Genomic DNA, 14,101 nt, shown 5'->3' with positions numbered 1-14,101 from the left:
ATTAAGGGAACTGAATTCTGAGTTAAAAAACCTTCCATCAAAGAAAAACTCCAGGCAAATATGGGTTTCACCGGTGAATTTTACCAAGATTTAAGAAATAATAACACTTTTATACAATCTCTTCCACAAAATAGAAAAGAAGGAAATGCTTCCCAAGTTAGTATGAGACCAGAAATTACCATGATACCCAATCCAGGCAAAGGTATTACAAGAAAATCAAACACAGTCCAATATATTTTATGAACACAGATGAACATTTTCTACAAGATAATAGTATATTGCATCCCCCAATATATAAAGAAGAAAATATATCACAACCAAATTGTGGTTATCCAGAGAATACAGGCGAGTTCAATAATTTAAAATCAGTAAATATAATTGATTATAGTACAAATTCAAAATGTCAAAAAAGCATTTGACAAAATTCCATGTCCATTTATAACAAAAACTGTCAGCAAATTAAAAGGTAAGTTCTTCAACCTGATAAAAGGCATTGCCAAAAATTTCATACATAACATCACATCTAAGGGTAAAATACTGAAAGTTTTCTTTCAAAGATTGGGAACAAATCAAGGATGTGCTCTTATTACATTATTAAACTATCCAGTGCAATAAGGCAGGAAAAAGAAATAAAAGACATACTGATTGGAAAGGAAAAAAATAGTTTCTCTTTGCAGAAGATCTACATAGACTAGGGAATTACAAAAAACTCTTAAGACTTATAAGGAGTTTAGCAAGGTTGCTGGATGTAAGCTCACTAGTGCAAAATTAATTGTGTTTCTACACACTGGAAACAAACAATTGGATTTAAATTTGTTTTAAAGAAACATTAATAATGGCACCCCCCAAATAAATAATTAGGTATAAATTGAATAAAATATATTCAGTATTTGCATATTGGATTATACAAAACACTGATAAAATAAAGGAGAGAGGATGCAAATAAATGAGCAATAGTGTGTTCATGAACCAGAACATTTGATATTGTTAAGATGTCAATTCTCTACCAATTGATCCACAAATTCAATGCAGTTCTAATCAAAATCACATGTTTTATAGATATCAATGACCTGTTTCTGAAATGTATATGGACAGGCAAAGTAGTGAGAAAGGCCAAAATGATTTTTATAAAGGTCAAAGTTGGAGGACTCATATAATGTGATTTGACAGCCTACTGTAGAGCTACAGTAATCAAGATTGTGCGATATTGGTATAGACATACATATTGATAAACTGAACATAAAAGAGTCCAAAACTGGCCTACAAAACATGTTTACATTGATTTTTGACGAAAATCTAAAAATATTCAATAAAGAAAAGATAATCTTTCCAAAAATTTTGTTGAAACTATTAAATACTTACGTGCCAAAAAATTAACCTTGACCCATGCCTCAGTGTGTACAAAAATGAATACAAAACCAATCGTAGACATAAATTCACCATGTAAACATACAAATGTTTTAGGAAATAGACAAGAGAAATTCTCTGTGACCTTGACTCAGGCAGAGTTCTTAGATAAAATGCCAGATGCACAAACCATAAAGGAAAAAGTAACAAATCTAACTCTCTTGAAATTTAAAACTCTTTCTCTTAAAAACACACAAACAAGATAATTGAAGACAAATCATAGGGTAGAAAAAATACTTGTAAATCACATATGTGACAAAAAAACTCAAAATATATTTTAAAAATTCTCAAAACTCAGAAAATAAGAAAACAAAGAATCTAATTAACAAATTAGCAAAAAATTTGGAGATACCATTTCCCAGAGTAAATAAATGCCAAAGTGCGTGCAAAAATCAATTGCAAAGCTTATCGGCTTATCATCAGGGAAAATGTAACTTAAGACCATAATAACACACAACTAAACATCTATTAAAATGACTATTTAAAAAATAAGAGGAAAACACCTCATATTATCCCAAGTTCTAGCAAAAATGTAGAGCAACTTAAGCTCTCATACAATGCTAGTAGGAATGAAAGATGTTACAGTAACTTTGTAAATCAGTCTAGCAGTTTCTTTATGACTCAGCCATCCAACTCCTGGCTATTTGCCCAAATGAAATGAAAATATATATTTACACAAAATCCTGTATATAGATGTTTTATAGCAAGTTTAATCATGGTCACGGAGAACTGAAAACGATCCAAACTGTGCACAAACTGTAAAACTTTCGTATAATGGAAACTTACTCAGCAACAAAAACTGACAACTACTAGTATGTATACAACTACTAGTATGTATACAATGAGATGGACAAATCTTAAATGCATTAGGCTAAGTAAAAGAAGCCCTTTGAATGGCTACATATTATATGACCCATTTACATGACAATATGGAAAAGGCAGAATTATACAGACCAAAACATGGTGGTGTTTGCTTAGTGTTAGGAAGGGTAGAAGAGGGGTTAGCAATAAAGGAGCCTGACATCATGATGCTGTTACATATCTTGATTATGGTAGTGTCTGTTCTTCCTGGCAGCTTTTTGGATGTGCTTTTTAAACATGGTCCTCTGCAATTTCCTGATAATATCCCTTTATATGTAATCATTTTTTAGTCATATTGTTGGTATCCGGGGAATCTTTTGATCTGCACAATAGTACATTGGTTCTAGGATATTTTCTTGTCTTTTTAAAATTTTCTCCCTCTTTTCCTTTGATTCTCTTTCGAAGCTCTTATTATTCAAATATTAGACTTCCTGGATGCTCTCTATTATTTTTTTCTTTCTCTCTCTCTCTCTTTTAAATCTTTGTGTTTCATTGCACTTTCAAAGACATTCCCTTGAACTTTCTTCGAAAGTTTCAATTCAGCTTTTCACCCTTTCAATTTCCATGAGGTTTTATCCACGTTTTTTTTGTTTGTTTGTTTGTTTTTCAATATGCTCGTGTCGTTTTATGGTTAGAGAATCTTCTTTTATCTGTCTGAGGTTATAATTTTTTTTCCTCACCTGCATTGTCTCTGAATCTATTGTATCATGTCTTTTGTTTATTTTGGTCCCCTTTTTATCTTTAAGAGTGACGCACCAAAAAAAAAAAAAAAAGGCTGACTAAAAGCTTTACAGGTAGGTGACCCTTGTTGATTGGCATACTTCCCTACCGCGTGACCAGGGAGCAAGTTGTTTTTACTGTTAGGGATCCCTATATGCTATTGTCTGGAGGTCTTTTTTTTGGATTATTCATTTTTTTCTAGAAAAGAATGTTCAGTTTCCTATCTGGAGGTGTTTATGACTTGGCTACTTGCTCCAGAGGACGGAACTGGGAAAATTAGCCAAAAAGCGCACCATTCAGGTTGTGGTCTCACTTTATCACTGTTTTTACTTCTGCATCTCATCTCAGCTCCCCTGTGCCTAGTAGCCCTCAGTTTCTCCAGAGAATAAATGTCTAATCTCCTGGTAGGTGTACTTTGTCATGTGGAGGAAGAGAAATAGACCCCTGGATGCATAGCAAAGAGGCAAGAAACCTGGGATTCCAAACACTTCTTTGTTAACAGTTGTGTCTTGCTCTATGATTTCAGCTTTAAACCTTACCCTCCCTCCTCCTCTTTACATCCTTAAAACTTCTAAGTGCCCAGCCTCTCCAGTTCTCTGTGGAAAAAACAGTTTGTTTCCTGTCATTATTCTCTTTCATCAACCAATATTTTGGTTGTAAATTTCTCCACTGTATTAAATCATTTGCCTCTTTCTGGCAAATATTGCTTACAAAATCATGTTGCAATCTCTTTTCTGTTGTTGTCTCCTCTCTCACTTTCCTTGTTCTTGTTGTATAATACTCTCTTTAATGTTTCTGCCATCAATTTAATGTATTTGGATACAAGAAGCTTTTAATAGCAACTAAAAATATTTGTCCTGTTATTATGTGTAATAATCTTCTTAAAGGAAAAAAAATCCTAGAGACACAGTCACATTTGTTCCATTTCTTATAAAGCTTAGGTATTATTTTTAGTTATAAATAAATATGTATTATGAGGCATATTCTGTTATATCATTCACATGGGCTTGAGTCATGGGGATGCCAGTAGACAAGAATTTGAAAACATCCACCCACCTAACTATAATTCTTTCTTGAGCTTTTCAAGACTGAACTCAAATGTCACATCTTCCATGACGCCTTCACTGACAATTCTGGGTAAAGTTTGCTATTTTTCTGTTTATGTTCTTTTTGCACATCATAAACCTCTTACTCTAGTGTTTTTCACATTGTTCTATAAACATTTATTTAGGGGAGTATCTTCCACAGTGTACTGGAACTTGGCAAATTTAGAATCATGTCTTATGCTCTTTTGTATTACTTTTGCCTTCTATATTATTATGGCCACAGATGTATTTGCTAAAAGAAAAAAGGTCTCCAATGCCCATTTATGTGACTATTTCCTCCCTGCATAGTAGACAATACTGTGAATAGGTTGGGAGATATCTGCTGGGGGGATTATAAACTAATTAGTATGTCAAAAATTAGATCATTATCTATCATGTGTTTGAGAGAAGATATACTCAAGGAGACAAGATATGATTATTGCCAAGAACAGCTAACCGTCCGGTTAGTTGGGATTTTCTAATTATTTTAACCATCGGTTGCCAAAACCAGTGCTAATTTTTTTTAACCGATTTAAGATCTGGAAATTTCAACATGCCATAGAGGAATCCTTCAGAATTGAAATATTAATAATAGACTGATTATTTCTGTGTGTGTGTTTGTGTGTGTATGTTGTTTGTATGCATAGGTGAGGGTGATTCATTTGGCTTAAGCAAAAAATATAATGTGAAAGCACTAAGATTTCTTTTCCCAGCCTCAAGTTGATACAAACAGATGAACAATTTACCATCTTATTTTCAGCTTTGGAAACAACACCAAATATTATTATTATTGTTGTTACTAATTATGAATTATAAAGAGACTTGCTTCAAACTATGGTCATTTCTCAGCAACAAAAGAATAAAGAAAAATAAATTGACTCTACAAAGAAGCTGACAAAATTGATAATGGTTATTCAAACATTATCTGCCCTACTAATTTTACAGATTTCTATCTTTAGGGCACTCTGATGTATATAAATCAGTTTTTTTTTTTTTAACCAAAAAGATTAAGTTAGAAGGTAGTCATTACAATTAAGCGTGTATTATGCTTTGCAAAAGGATTCACTAAAGGACACATTCAAATAAGGAGACATGTATTTCCAGTATTTGTTTACAGGTTACTAAATAAAAAATCTGAGGCTGGGCAATCAGGGAAATTAAAGATTAAATGTCTTTGGATGTCCAGTGAAGATTAACATCTGTGAAATAATATCAAAAATTTGATTTACACACGTAGTTGTAAGAACCCATTAAATGAGATAGTCATGGCTGAGAGGATACCCTTGATTTTTATTTTCATTTCTTCTGATCAGAGTTCCTTAGATTAACTGACACAAAATTTTTTACCTTGAAGTGATTCCACGAATTGTGGGTGTTGGTATATCACTTGGAGTATCTTCCACAGTGGTGATTTGCGTTCCATTGCTTTTCACGCAGGCATATATTGTGCAGACTTCAACCTACAAACATTAGTTTAGAACAAAATAAATGCAACCATTTTTGAAATACATACTAATAGTCTGAATCCCACCTTCCCTCATTTCACATGAATCTCTTATAGTTCTCTATAACATCTTGAGGTTTAATCAATATTCATTTTTGATGTTAACTGACTCCAAAGGAATGAGCTCAGAGGAGAGTACAGAATTGGGATCAAGACAATTGATTTAGTGATGGGAATGGTGATGTTTACTCTCTGGTTTCAACTATTCAGAAAGAGAAAAATACATTAATCTACTCAGAGCATAGTCAAGGAATGGAAGATGCCCAAGTGACAGTTTGCAAACATAATAGGTTATCACTGCTTACTGTTCTCTAAATCTATAACTAAGTAGTGTAACGATGATATCTTCTGGAAGTCTTGACACTGTAAAACAAATAGCCTAAATGCTAATGTCTAGTGGAAGAAAAATGAGGCCTAGAGAAGCCTTCCAATATGGCTGAGGTATTTTATATCCATTTATTCCAGATGCAATTGTATTTTTACCTTAATCACAGCAGAAAATCATCATTCATCCCTTTAATTCTGCCACCTAATCTGAATAAAAACTGAGGAGAGTGGAATAACTGAAGATTAGAAATGGGGTTCATCAAGCATTAGTAACACAAAAGGAACGCATTAACCAAGAGGGAAGAGAGAAATGAATACACAAAAGATTGGGAACATCTACAAATCAATATCATTTTGCTCTCAATTAAAGGATAAAACTAAGAGGAACTGTACTTTTTACAGTGCTAATTTACTTTGAGTATCTAATACATAAATGGAGAAGGCAAGCTAGGTGCTGATGAATCTTAAACACTAATTCTGAGCTTCTATGTGAAACAGTTATCTGATTGTTCCTTTGATGGTTGAGGAAAGGCAAATGGGATTCTTATATTTAGTAGATATGCTGTTTTATTAATAGTGTACCTAAATGTTAGTTGAGGCATATGTTCATAATGCTGTATGAGTTGTGTTACTTATTGACGCCATATTGTCTTTTGAGGTATTAATAGTGGATATTTAAAAACTATCAAGGGCATACATTCTAAGTATGTCCAATTAAATCTGAAATAAAGGCAGATGAACTTAAAATATAATGCTGTAATATAATTAATGAAAATGAACTTTATACATATTGGAAAAAATTGATTCTATGATACATAATGAAGTAACTCAGAATCAATTCAACTGAATCTATTATGTATCTAATAGGTGCCAAATATTATAATGGAAATAAGCACAAATAATTGTATTGATTCCTCATAACTCCATTTAAACAAATTTGCAGAGAAGAAAGGGAACATGATCAAGCTGGTAAGATTTGGGATATCTGAGTTGGTCTCCACTGTACCCTATTGGCTTCTCATCTAAATGTTAACATAACTTTAAGCTCTAAACTACTTAGGTATATTCAAATGTTTCTCCAGAAAACATTTCTTTTGATTCATTGGTCAAAGGAAAATGACCAACGGCTACTAGTAGTAGCCAGATGATTATATATGTTTTAACCTCAAATGTTAGAGAAATGTGCCAATATTTTTTAATTTTTACTAATGTTAACATTCCAAGTCTCCATTTTGGGACCTATTTCTAGTGCTATAACTATATTGTATAACATGTGAATGAAACACAAATATAAAGCTTACTCTATTTATATTAAAAAGAGATAAAACTGAATAAAAATGAAATGATTATTTGTAAAAGGGACATATAAAGGGATTATTCAAAAAGTAGATACTTGGCTGGGTAAAGTGGCTCACATCTGTAATCCCAGCACTTTGGAAAGGTGAGGCAGGTGGATCACCTGAGGTCAGGAGTTTGAGACCAGCCTGGTCAACATGGTGAAACCCTGTCTCTACTAAAAATACACACAAAAAATAACCTGGTGTGGTGGTGGGCACCTGGAATCCCAGGTACTTGGGAGGCTCAGGCATGAGAATTGCTTGATTCCATGAGGCAGAGGTTGCAGTGAGCCGAGATCGTGCCAATGCACTCCAACCTGGGTGACAAGAGTGAGACTGTCTCAGAAAAAAAAAAAGTAGATACTTGGGTGTGTTATGTGCTTTAAAATCAATAGCTATTTTACAGATGGGCTTTGCATAGAGAGCCTTAATTCTAAAGTATTAGGCATTCCAATTAAATGCTTATTTTAAATGAAACCAAATCACCTTTGACATCATAATGAAAATCACTGAAATTTGATGTTCATATTTTCAGAAATGCAATAGCTATGTCAAGTGCAGTATTCTTGGACTGCAAAAAGCTTCACAAAAAAATATAGTAATCAGGAATAACAATATCTTAGTCACTAATAACAAAATTCTATTATTGGATTCTACTTTGGTCTTTTGCATCTTCATCTGTTTCCACTCTCTTCAGGCTACCAGAAAAGGAAGCTTTATACCTACTGGTTTGAGTTATTTATACCTGACTCAAACCAGTAGTGGTATAAATAAAGCCTTCCCCATAGAATAGGACTTAAACACTTTTAAACATTAACTCTTAATCCAGAGTTAGAGAGCTGAGCTGCACATCCATGCACAGCACACAGTGTTCTCACTTCTAGATTGTATTTCAAGTCTTGATAAAGCAAATGAATATGGTGTCTTTTGAAAAATGAGCTTTCTCGAACAGGGGTCAAAAGAAGACAATACAGCAAATCCTCCATCACCTTCCTGTGATAGCCTTTTTTACATAGCTATATTTCTAATTTATTTGGAGCTTGATTTCTACCTACCTGCATGAATGGCCTACCTGCATACATGGACTCACTGCAAGAATCATGAACATAAACATCAGTCCACATATTCCATACTAAGACAACTCAGGTAGGTTATGGGAATCATGGTGTGCAATGAAAACAAACCACTGCTTAAGAAAATCAGAAAGGACACAAACAAATGGAAAAACATTCCACGCCCATGGATGGGAAGAATAAATGTCATGAAAAGGGCCATATTGCCCAAAGTAATTAATAGATTCAGTGATATTCCCATTAAACTACCATTGACATTCTTCACGAAATTGGAAAAAACTACTTTAAAATTCATATGGAACCAAAAAGGAGCCTGTATAGCCACAACAATCATAAGTAAAAAGAACAAGTCTGGAGGCATCACACTACCTGACTTTAGACTATACTACAAGGATACAGTAACCAAAACAGCATGGTACTGGTACAAAAACAGACAAACGGACCAAGGGAACAGAATAGAGACCTCAGAAAGAAGACTGTGCATCTACCACTATCTGATCTTCGACGAAACTGACAAAAACAAGCAGTGGGGAAAGGATTCCCTATTTAATAAATGGTACTGGAAAAACTGGCTAGCCATATGCAGAAAGTTGAAACTGGACACCTTCCTTACATCTTATACAGAAAGTAACTCAAGATGGATTAAAGACTTAAATATAAAGCCCAAAACTATAAAAATCCTAGAAGAAAACCTAGGCAATACCATTCAGGACATAGACACAGGCAAATATTTCATGACAAAAATGTCAAAAACAATTACGATAAAAGCAAAAATTGACAAATGGGATATAATTAAACTAGAGAGCTTCTGCACAGCAAAAGAAACTATCATGAGAGCGAACAGGCAACCTACAGAAAGGGAGAAAATTTTTGCAATCTATACATCTGACAAAGGTTTAATATCTAGAATCTATAAGAAACTTAAACAAATTTGCAAGAAAAAAATAACCCCATTTTAAAAAGTAGGCAAAGGACATGAACAGACACTTCTCCAAAGAAGAATTTATGTGGCCAACAAGCATATGAAAAAGAGCTCAACATCACTGATGATTAGAGAAATGCACATCAAAACCACAATGAGTTACCATTTCATGCCAGTCAGAATGGTGATTATTAAAAACTCAAGAAACAACAGATGCTGGTGAAGCTGTGGAGAAATAGAAAGGCTTTTACACTGTTGGTGGGAATGTAAATTAGTTCAACTATTGTGAAAGACAGTGTGGTGAGTCCTCAAAGACCTAGGACCAGAAATACCATTAGACCCAGCCATCCCATTACTGGGTATATACCCAAAGAAATATAAATCATTCTATTATAAAGATACATGCATCCATATGTTCATTGCAGCACTATTCACAATAGCAATGACATGGAATCAACCCAAATGCCCATCAATTATAGACTGGATAAAGAAAATGTGGTACATGTACACCATGGAATACTATGCAGCCATAAAAAGGAATGAGATCATGTCCTTTGCAGGGACATGGATGGAGCTGGAAGCCATTATTCTCAGCAAACTAACACAGGAACAGAAAAGCAAACATCACACGTCGTCACTTACAAGTAGGAGCTGTACACCGAGAACACAGGGAGGGGAACAACACACACTGGGGCCTGTTGTAGGGGCATCAGGGGAGGGAGAACATCACAATAAATAGCTAATAATGCATGTGGAACTTAATACCTGGTAGATGGGTTGATAGGTACAGCAAACCACCATGGCATATGTTTACCTATGTAACAAACCTACAAGTCCTGAACATATATCCCGGAACTTAAAATAAAATACATTTAAATAAAAAAAAGAAAAATAATTAATGTACCTTTCTTCTTTATTCAAAGATATTTTTATTTGGTTTTCTTAGGAAGCTAGGTCTATGAGTCACAGTAGGGGAGACTAAAGTGTTGGTTGTAGCCAGATGATTATGCATGTCTTAACCTCAAATGTCAGGAAAAGGAGATGAAAACCTGAATAAGGTAATACTACTAAATGGATAGAACCAATAAAAAGTTTCTGTGGTCAGATAAAATTTCTGTGCTTAATATCTTCTGAAAATTATCTTATGAAGCTCTTATGAATTTTAGAAGTAGCATAGTTCATTTAAAAATTTAGTAAATTACAAGCTTTCTCTAAATGTGGGGTTTCTGAAACACTCTGATTTTTTTTTTTCCATCACTCATTTGCACATTTAGCCTTGCTGTCTTTTATGTCTTGGTACTCCAACAAGATTTCCAATTCCGTGAAGATCAGTTCCTTGTTTTATATGCCTTAGTATTACCTATATTTTTTCTACCTGTAAGGCCAGTAGTCCCTGAAGAAGCCTATGAATTTGACTTCAAGTGATCAGTGCACTTTCTAAAATTGTGTGTTAAATTTTGTCATACAAGTGCATAAATATTTTTCTAAGGCAGAGTACACTGACTTCATAAGATTCTTAAAGAAGTCCAATGGCAAAAATTTTAACCACAATTACTCTCACATATGCGGAGAACATTGAACAGTTTTTGAGTGATGAATAAATATATTTATTTCATCTTCAGATAAAACCTTTTAATATTTTTTGTCTGCTATATTTTTTATTTATGTCTTCCTGTTGCATTCAGAATCACAGAATGCTAGAGGTGGCTAGAATGTTTTAAGTCATCTATTCCATTGCCCTTACAAAAGAGGAAATTGACACCAAGTGAAGTTTCATAACTTCTCTGGAAATATTAAATTAGTAACTAGGAGAAATGGGAAGAGAAAAAAAATTTCCACATTTATAAACTGATTCTGATTTTAATTTCAGTAAAAGATCCAGGGAAAAGGTAAACTGCTCAGCAAGATTTATTTAGAATACATGATTAGCTTCATTTTGTCAGTGAGAATTTCATCACCATCCTCATCACCATCGTTTTCTGTATCATCATTATCTTCTCTCCAGAGACTCACATGTTTGCCTACAGCACACAGATTTAATTCTGATCAATTTCCCTTCTCTCTTTCCCCTTGCCCACCAAAGAAATAATCTGTAACCAAGACAGAAGATATCCACTTGAAGACATAGCCTGGCTCGTTTTATTTAACATATCCATAAGCCTGACCATCAAAAAGCAATATTCTAACCTGAATGTCATAGACAGTGAAGGGAGACAGGTCTCTCAGAATAAACGACCCAGGCATATTCATTCCAGTCTTGTAGAGCTTATTATTTACATAGATAGAATACTCAGTGACAACACCATTTGGGTTTGAAGGAGATGTCCAGATGACACGTACAGCTGTACTGTTGATGATGACAACCTCTGGAGGAAGCATGCCCTGAGGCTCTAGAATTAAAGGAAGAAACTGAATAAACTCCAGCTGTCTCTGAAAAAGCACATGTTAAGCTAAATGCAGATTAGTATTTAGGTTTAGCAAAGGGTTCGTTGCTTATCTGCTTTTCGCTGATGAAGTTATCACAGTCTGTAGTCCTCTGTAAATTGGCTTATTATACTCTCAGTTAGAAACCTTAAGAATTGGTGGTAAAATGCTTTGTACCACCAGCATAGTGCTAATCTTCAATATTATGTGACCAGTGGGATATGATGATAAATTATTCACCCATCTGCACCACTAACACATATCTATTTTTTGTCTTTTTTCTGTCCCTTCACTCTATACCTTCAAGGTGCAGGGAGGGAGGGAAGGAAATAAAATTTGCTCCTTAAGCGAAAAATAAAACTCAAATACAACGAGGCTGGTGGAACGTGAAAAATAATTTGATGTTACTAGCTTGTAACTCAAGCAATATGAAGCAATAATGCAATATTGTCATTATGTAAATGATTTCGAATGTTGATTATCATAGGTAATGATGAAATCTAACATAAGAAAAAAATCTTGCTTAGCGTTAAATTACATAATTATTCAAGCATGTCAGAAATAACTATGCAAAGACCTATTTTTATCATAAGAACCCATCTTAACTAGTTGAAGAATTGTCCTTGTGATCTACCCTATTTTATAAACAAAAGGTGCCGACCTTTGGCACCACAAAGGGAAATGGGTTCCACACTTAAAGAGCTCTGCTAATGACCTGGAACACTTGCTTGGGAGGTAATGATATTATAATGTTTATAATGAGACTTTATAAAGCCAAAAAGATTAGAAAGACCATTCCAAACACATTTCAGATTCACAAGTTGCTTCCCTTGCTTCCTCCCCCTTGCTAACTGGCTTAGAAATGAGTCATAGGCAATTTTTCTCAGAGGCTGAACTTCCACCTACCATTTCTGGTGACTCAGGGAGGGCTCTCACTGTGTTTGGCTGTCTTTTTGAAAAACATACTGCTTCTGAGGGCAAATCTTAAAAAAAATGTTTCTAAATGTCACCATTTATTGATGTGAACTCAGCTCTAAAATAAGTATACACTGAAAAGAACAGGAACAAACTGGGCTGATATCTCATTATAAGAGCTTGTGCTTCTGTCTCAATGGGACTGCTTATTGATCTGCTACTGACGACAGTGAGCACTTAAGCATTTCAGCCCCCACCCTCCTCCCTCCTACACCGGAAATTTTATAATGGAGGGATGACTGATCTCAACCCCAGCAAGAATCAATCAATTTCACTCGCATCTCTGAAGCAAATATCCTTTAGAATCTGGACTCACCCCCATCGCAAGTGGTTGCATGAAGTCCTGCACTGTTGATGCTGTGGACTCCATTGAAGACAGAGATAAAGATCCAATACTCTGTGTTTGGCTTTAGGTGGCCAATGACATGAGAGTTTACATCTGGCAAGATTTTTAGAGAGTTGTTTGAGGTAGCAGAACTCCAAACAAGTGTATAATATTCAACTTCACCTTGTAGGTCTTGAACAGCTGTCAACAACAAATGCAGGACACGGTGAATGTAGCTGAGGGTTTCAGGGGAAAAAAAATTCTATCATTAGCTTTCTAGAATGAGAAAAAAAGAAGCTTAGAGAGCCTTGTTTTGGAAATGTTAAAAAAGCTTATGGGATCTTCTTTTTGGTAGCGCTAGTGATAAGAGTTTTTACTTTATTTATTTATTTTTGAGACAGAGTCTCGTTCTCTCACCCAGGTTGGAGTGCAGTGGTGCAATCTTGGCTCATGGCAGCCTTGACGTCTTGGGCTCAAATGATCCTCCTGCTTCAGCCTTCCAAGTAGCTGGGATTACAGGCTCAGGCCATCACACTAGTTAATTTTTATCAGTTTTTTTTTGTAGACACAGGGTCTTGCTATGTTTCCCAGGCTGGTCTCAAACTTCTGGCTTCAAGTGATTCTCCCACCTCAGCCTCCCAAAGTGTTGGGATTACAGGTATGAGCAACTGCATCTGGACAGTTTTTATTTTTTCATAATTTGCATTTTTTCCCAATCCCATAATGAATTGCAGTCTTATATAGGAATATGAGTCTTATAAAAATCTCATTAACTTTTTAATTTCCTTTAAATATTTTAATTTTGCTACTTATAATTATTCAATGAATCATCAGAACTTTGATATAACACTTATGAAAGGGAACTAAGATGAAAACAAAAGTATACAATACGTGGAACAACTTCTGCTCATAAGTAACATAATCCTAGAGAGAAGACTAGGCTAATACAAATAAAGGCATTTCCTGACACAGATCCTAGACACAATTTTTTAACTTGCTAACAACATTTGCTAAATGATACCTAGAAGGATGCTTAGATAGATATCCTTTATGTACACTGTCAGTGTAACAGGGCTACATAGCATGCTCCCCTTAAGGACTGGCTCAGGATAATACTTAAATTTTTATCAGGGCTCTCATC

The 14,101-nt window shown here is 34.6% G+C and overlaps 1 protein-coding gene across 1 annotated transcript in view; it reads right to left on the bottom strand.

Moving 5' to 3' along the window:
* Positions 1-14,101, bottom strand: part of USH2A (usherin) — an 825,608-nt gene that overhangs the window by 215,790 nt on the left and 595,717 nt on the right. Inside the window, exons 44-46 of the mRNA XM_030936493.1 lie at positions 12,952-13,161; positions 11,424-11,626; positions 5,421-5,533 (exon numbers count right to left, since the gene is read on the bottom strand). Coding sequence (XP_030792353.1) covers positions 5,421-5,533; positions 11,424-11,626; positions 12,952-13,161 — 526 coding nt within the window. The remainder of the gene's footprint in view (positions 1-5,420; positions 5,534-11,423; positions 11,627-12,951; positions 13,162-14,101) is intronic.

This window comes from Rhinopithecus roxellana, chromosome 8 (assembly GCF_007565055.1).
Source record: "Rhinopithecus roxellana isolate Shanxi Qingling chromosome 8, ASM756505v1, whole genome shotgun sequence".
Classification (NCBI taxonomy): domain Eukaryota; kingdom Metazoa; phylum Chordata; class Mammalia; order Primates; family Cercopithecidae; genus Rhinopithecus; species Rhinopithecus roxellana.
The sequence above is the reverse complement of the archived record's forward strand: the minus strand, read 5'-3'. Positions and strand labels throughout refer to the sequence as shown.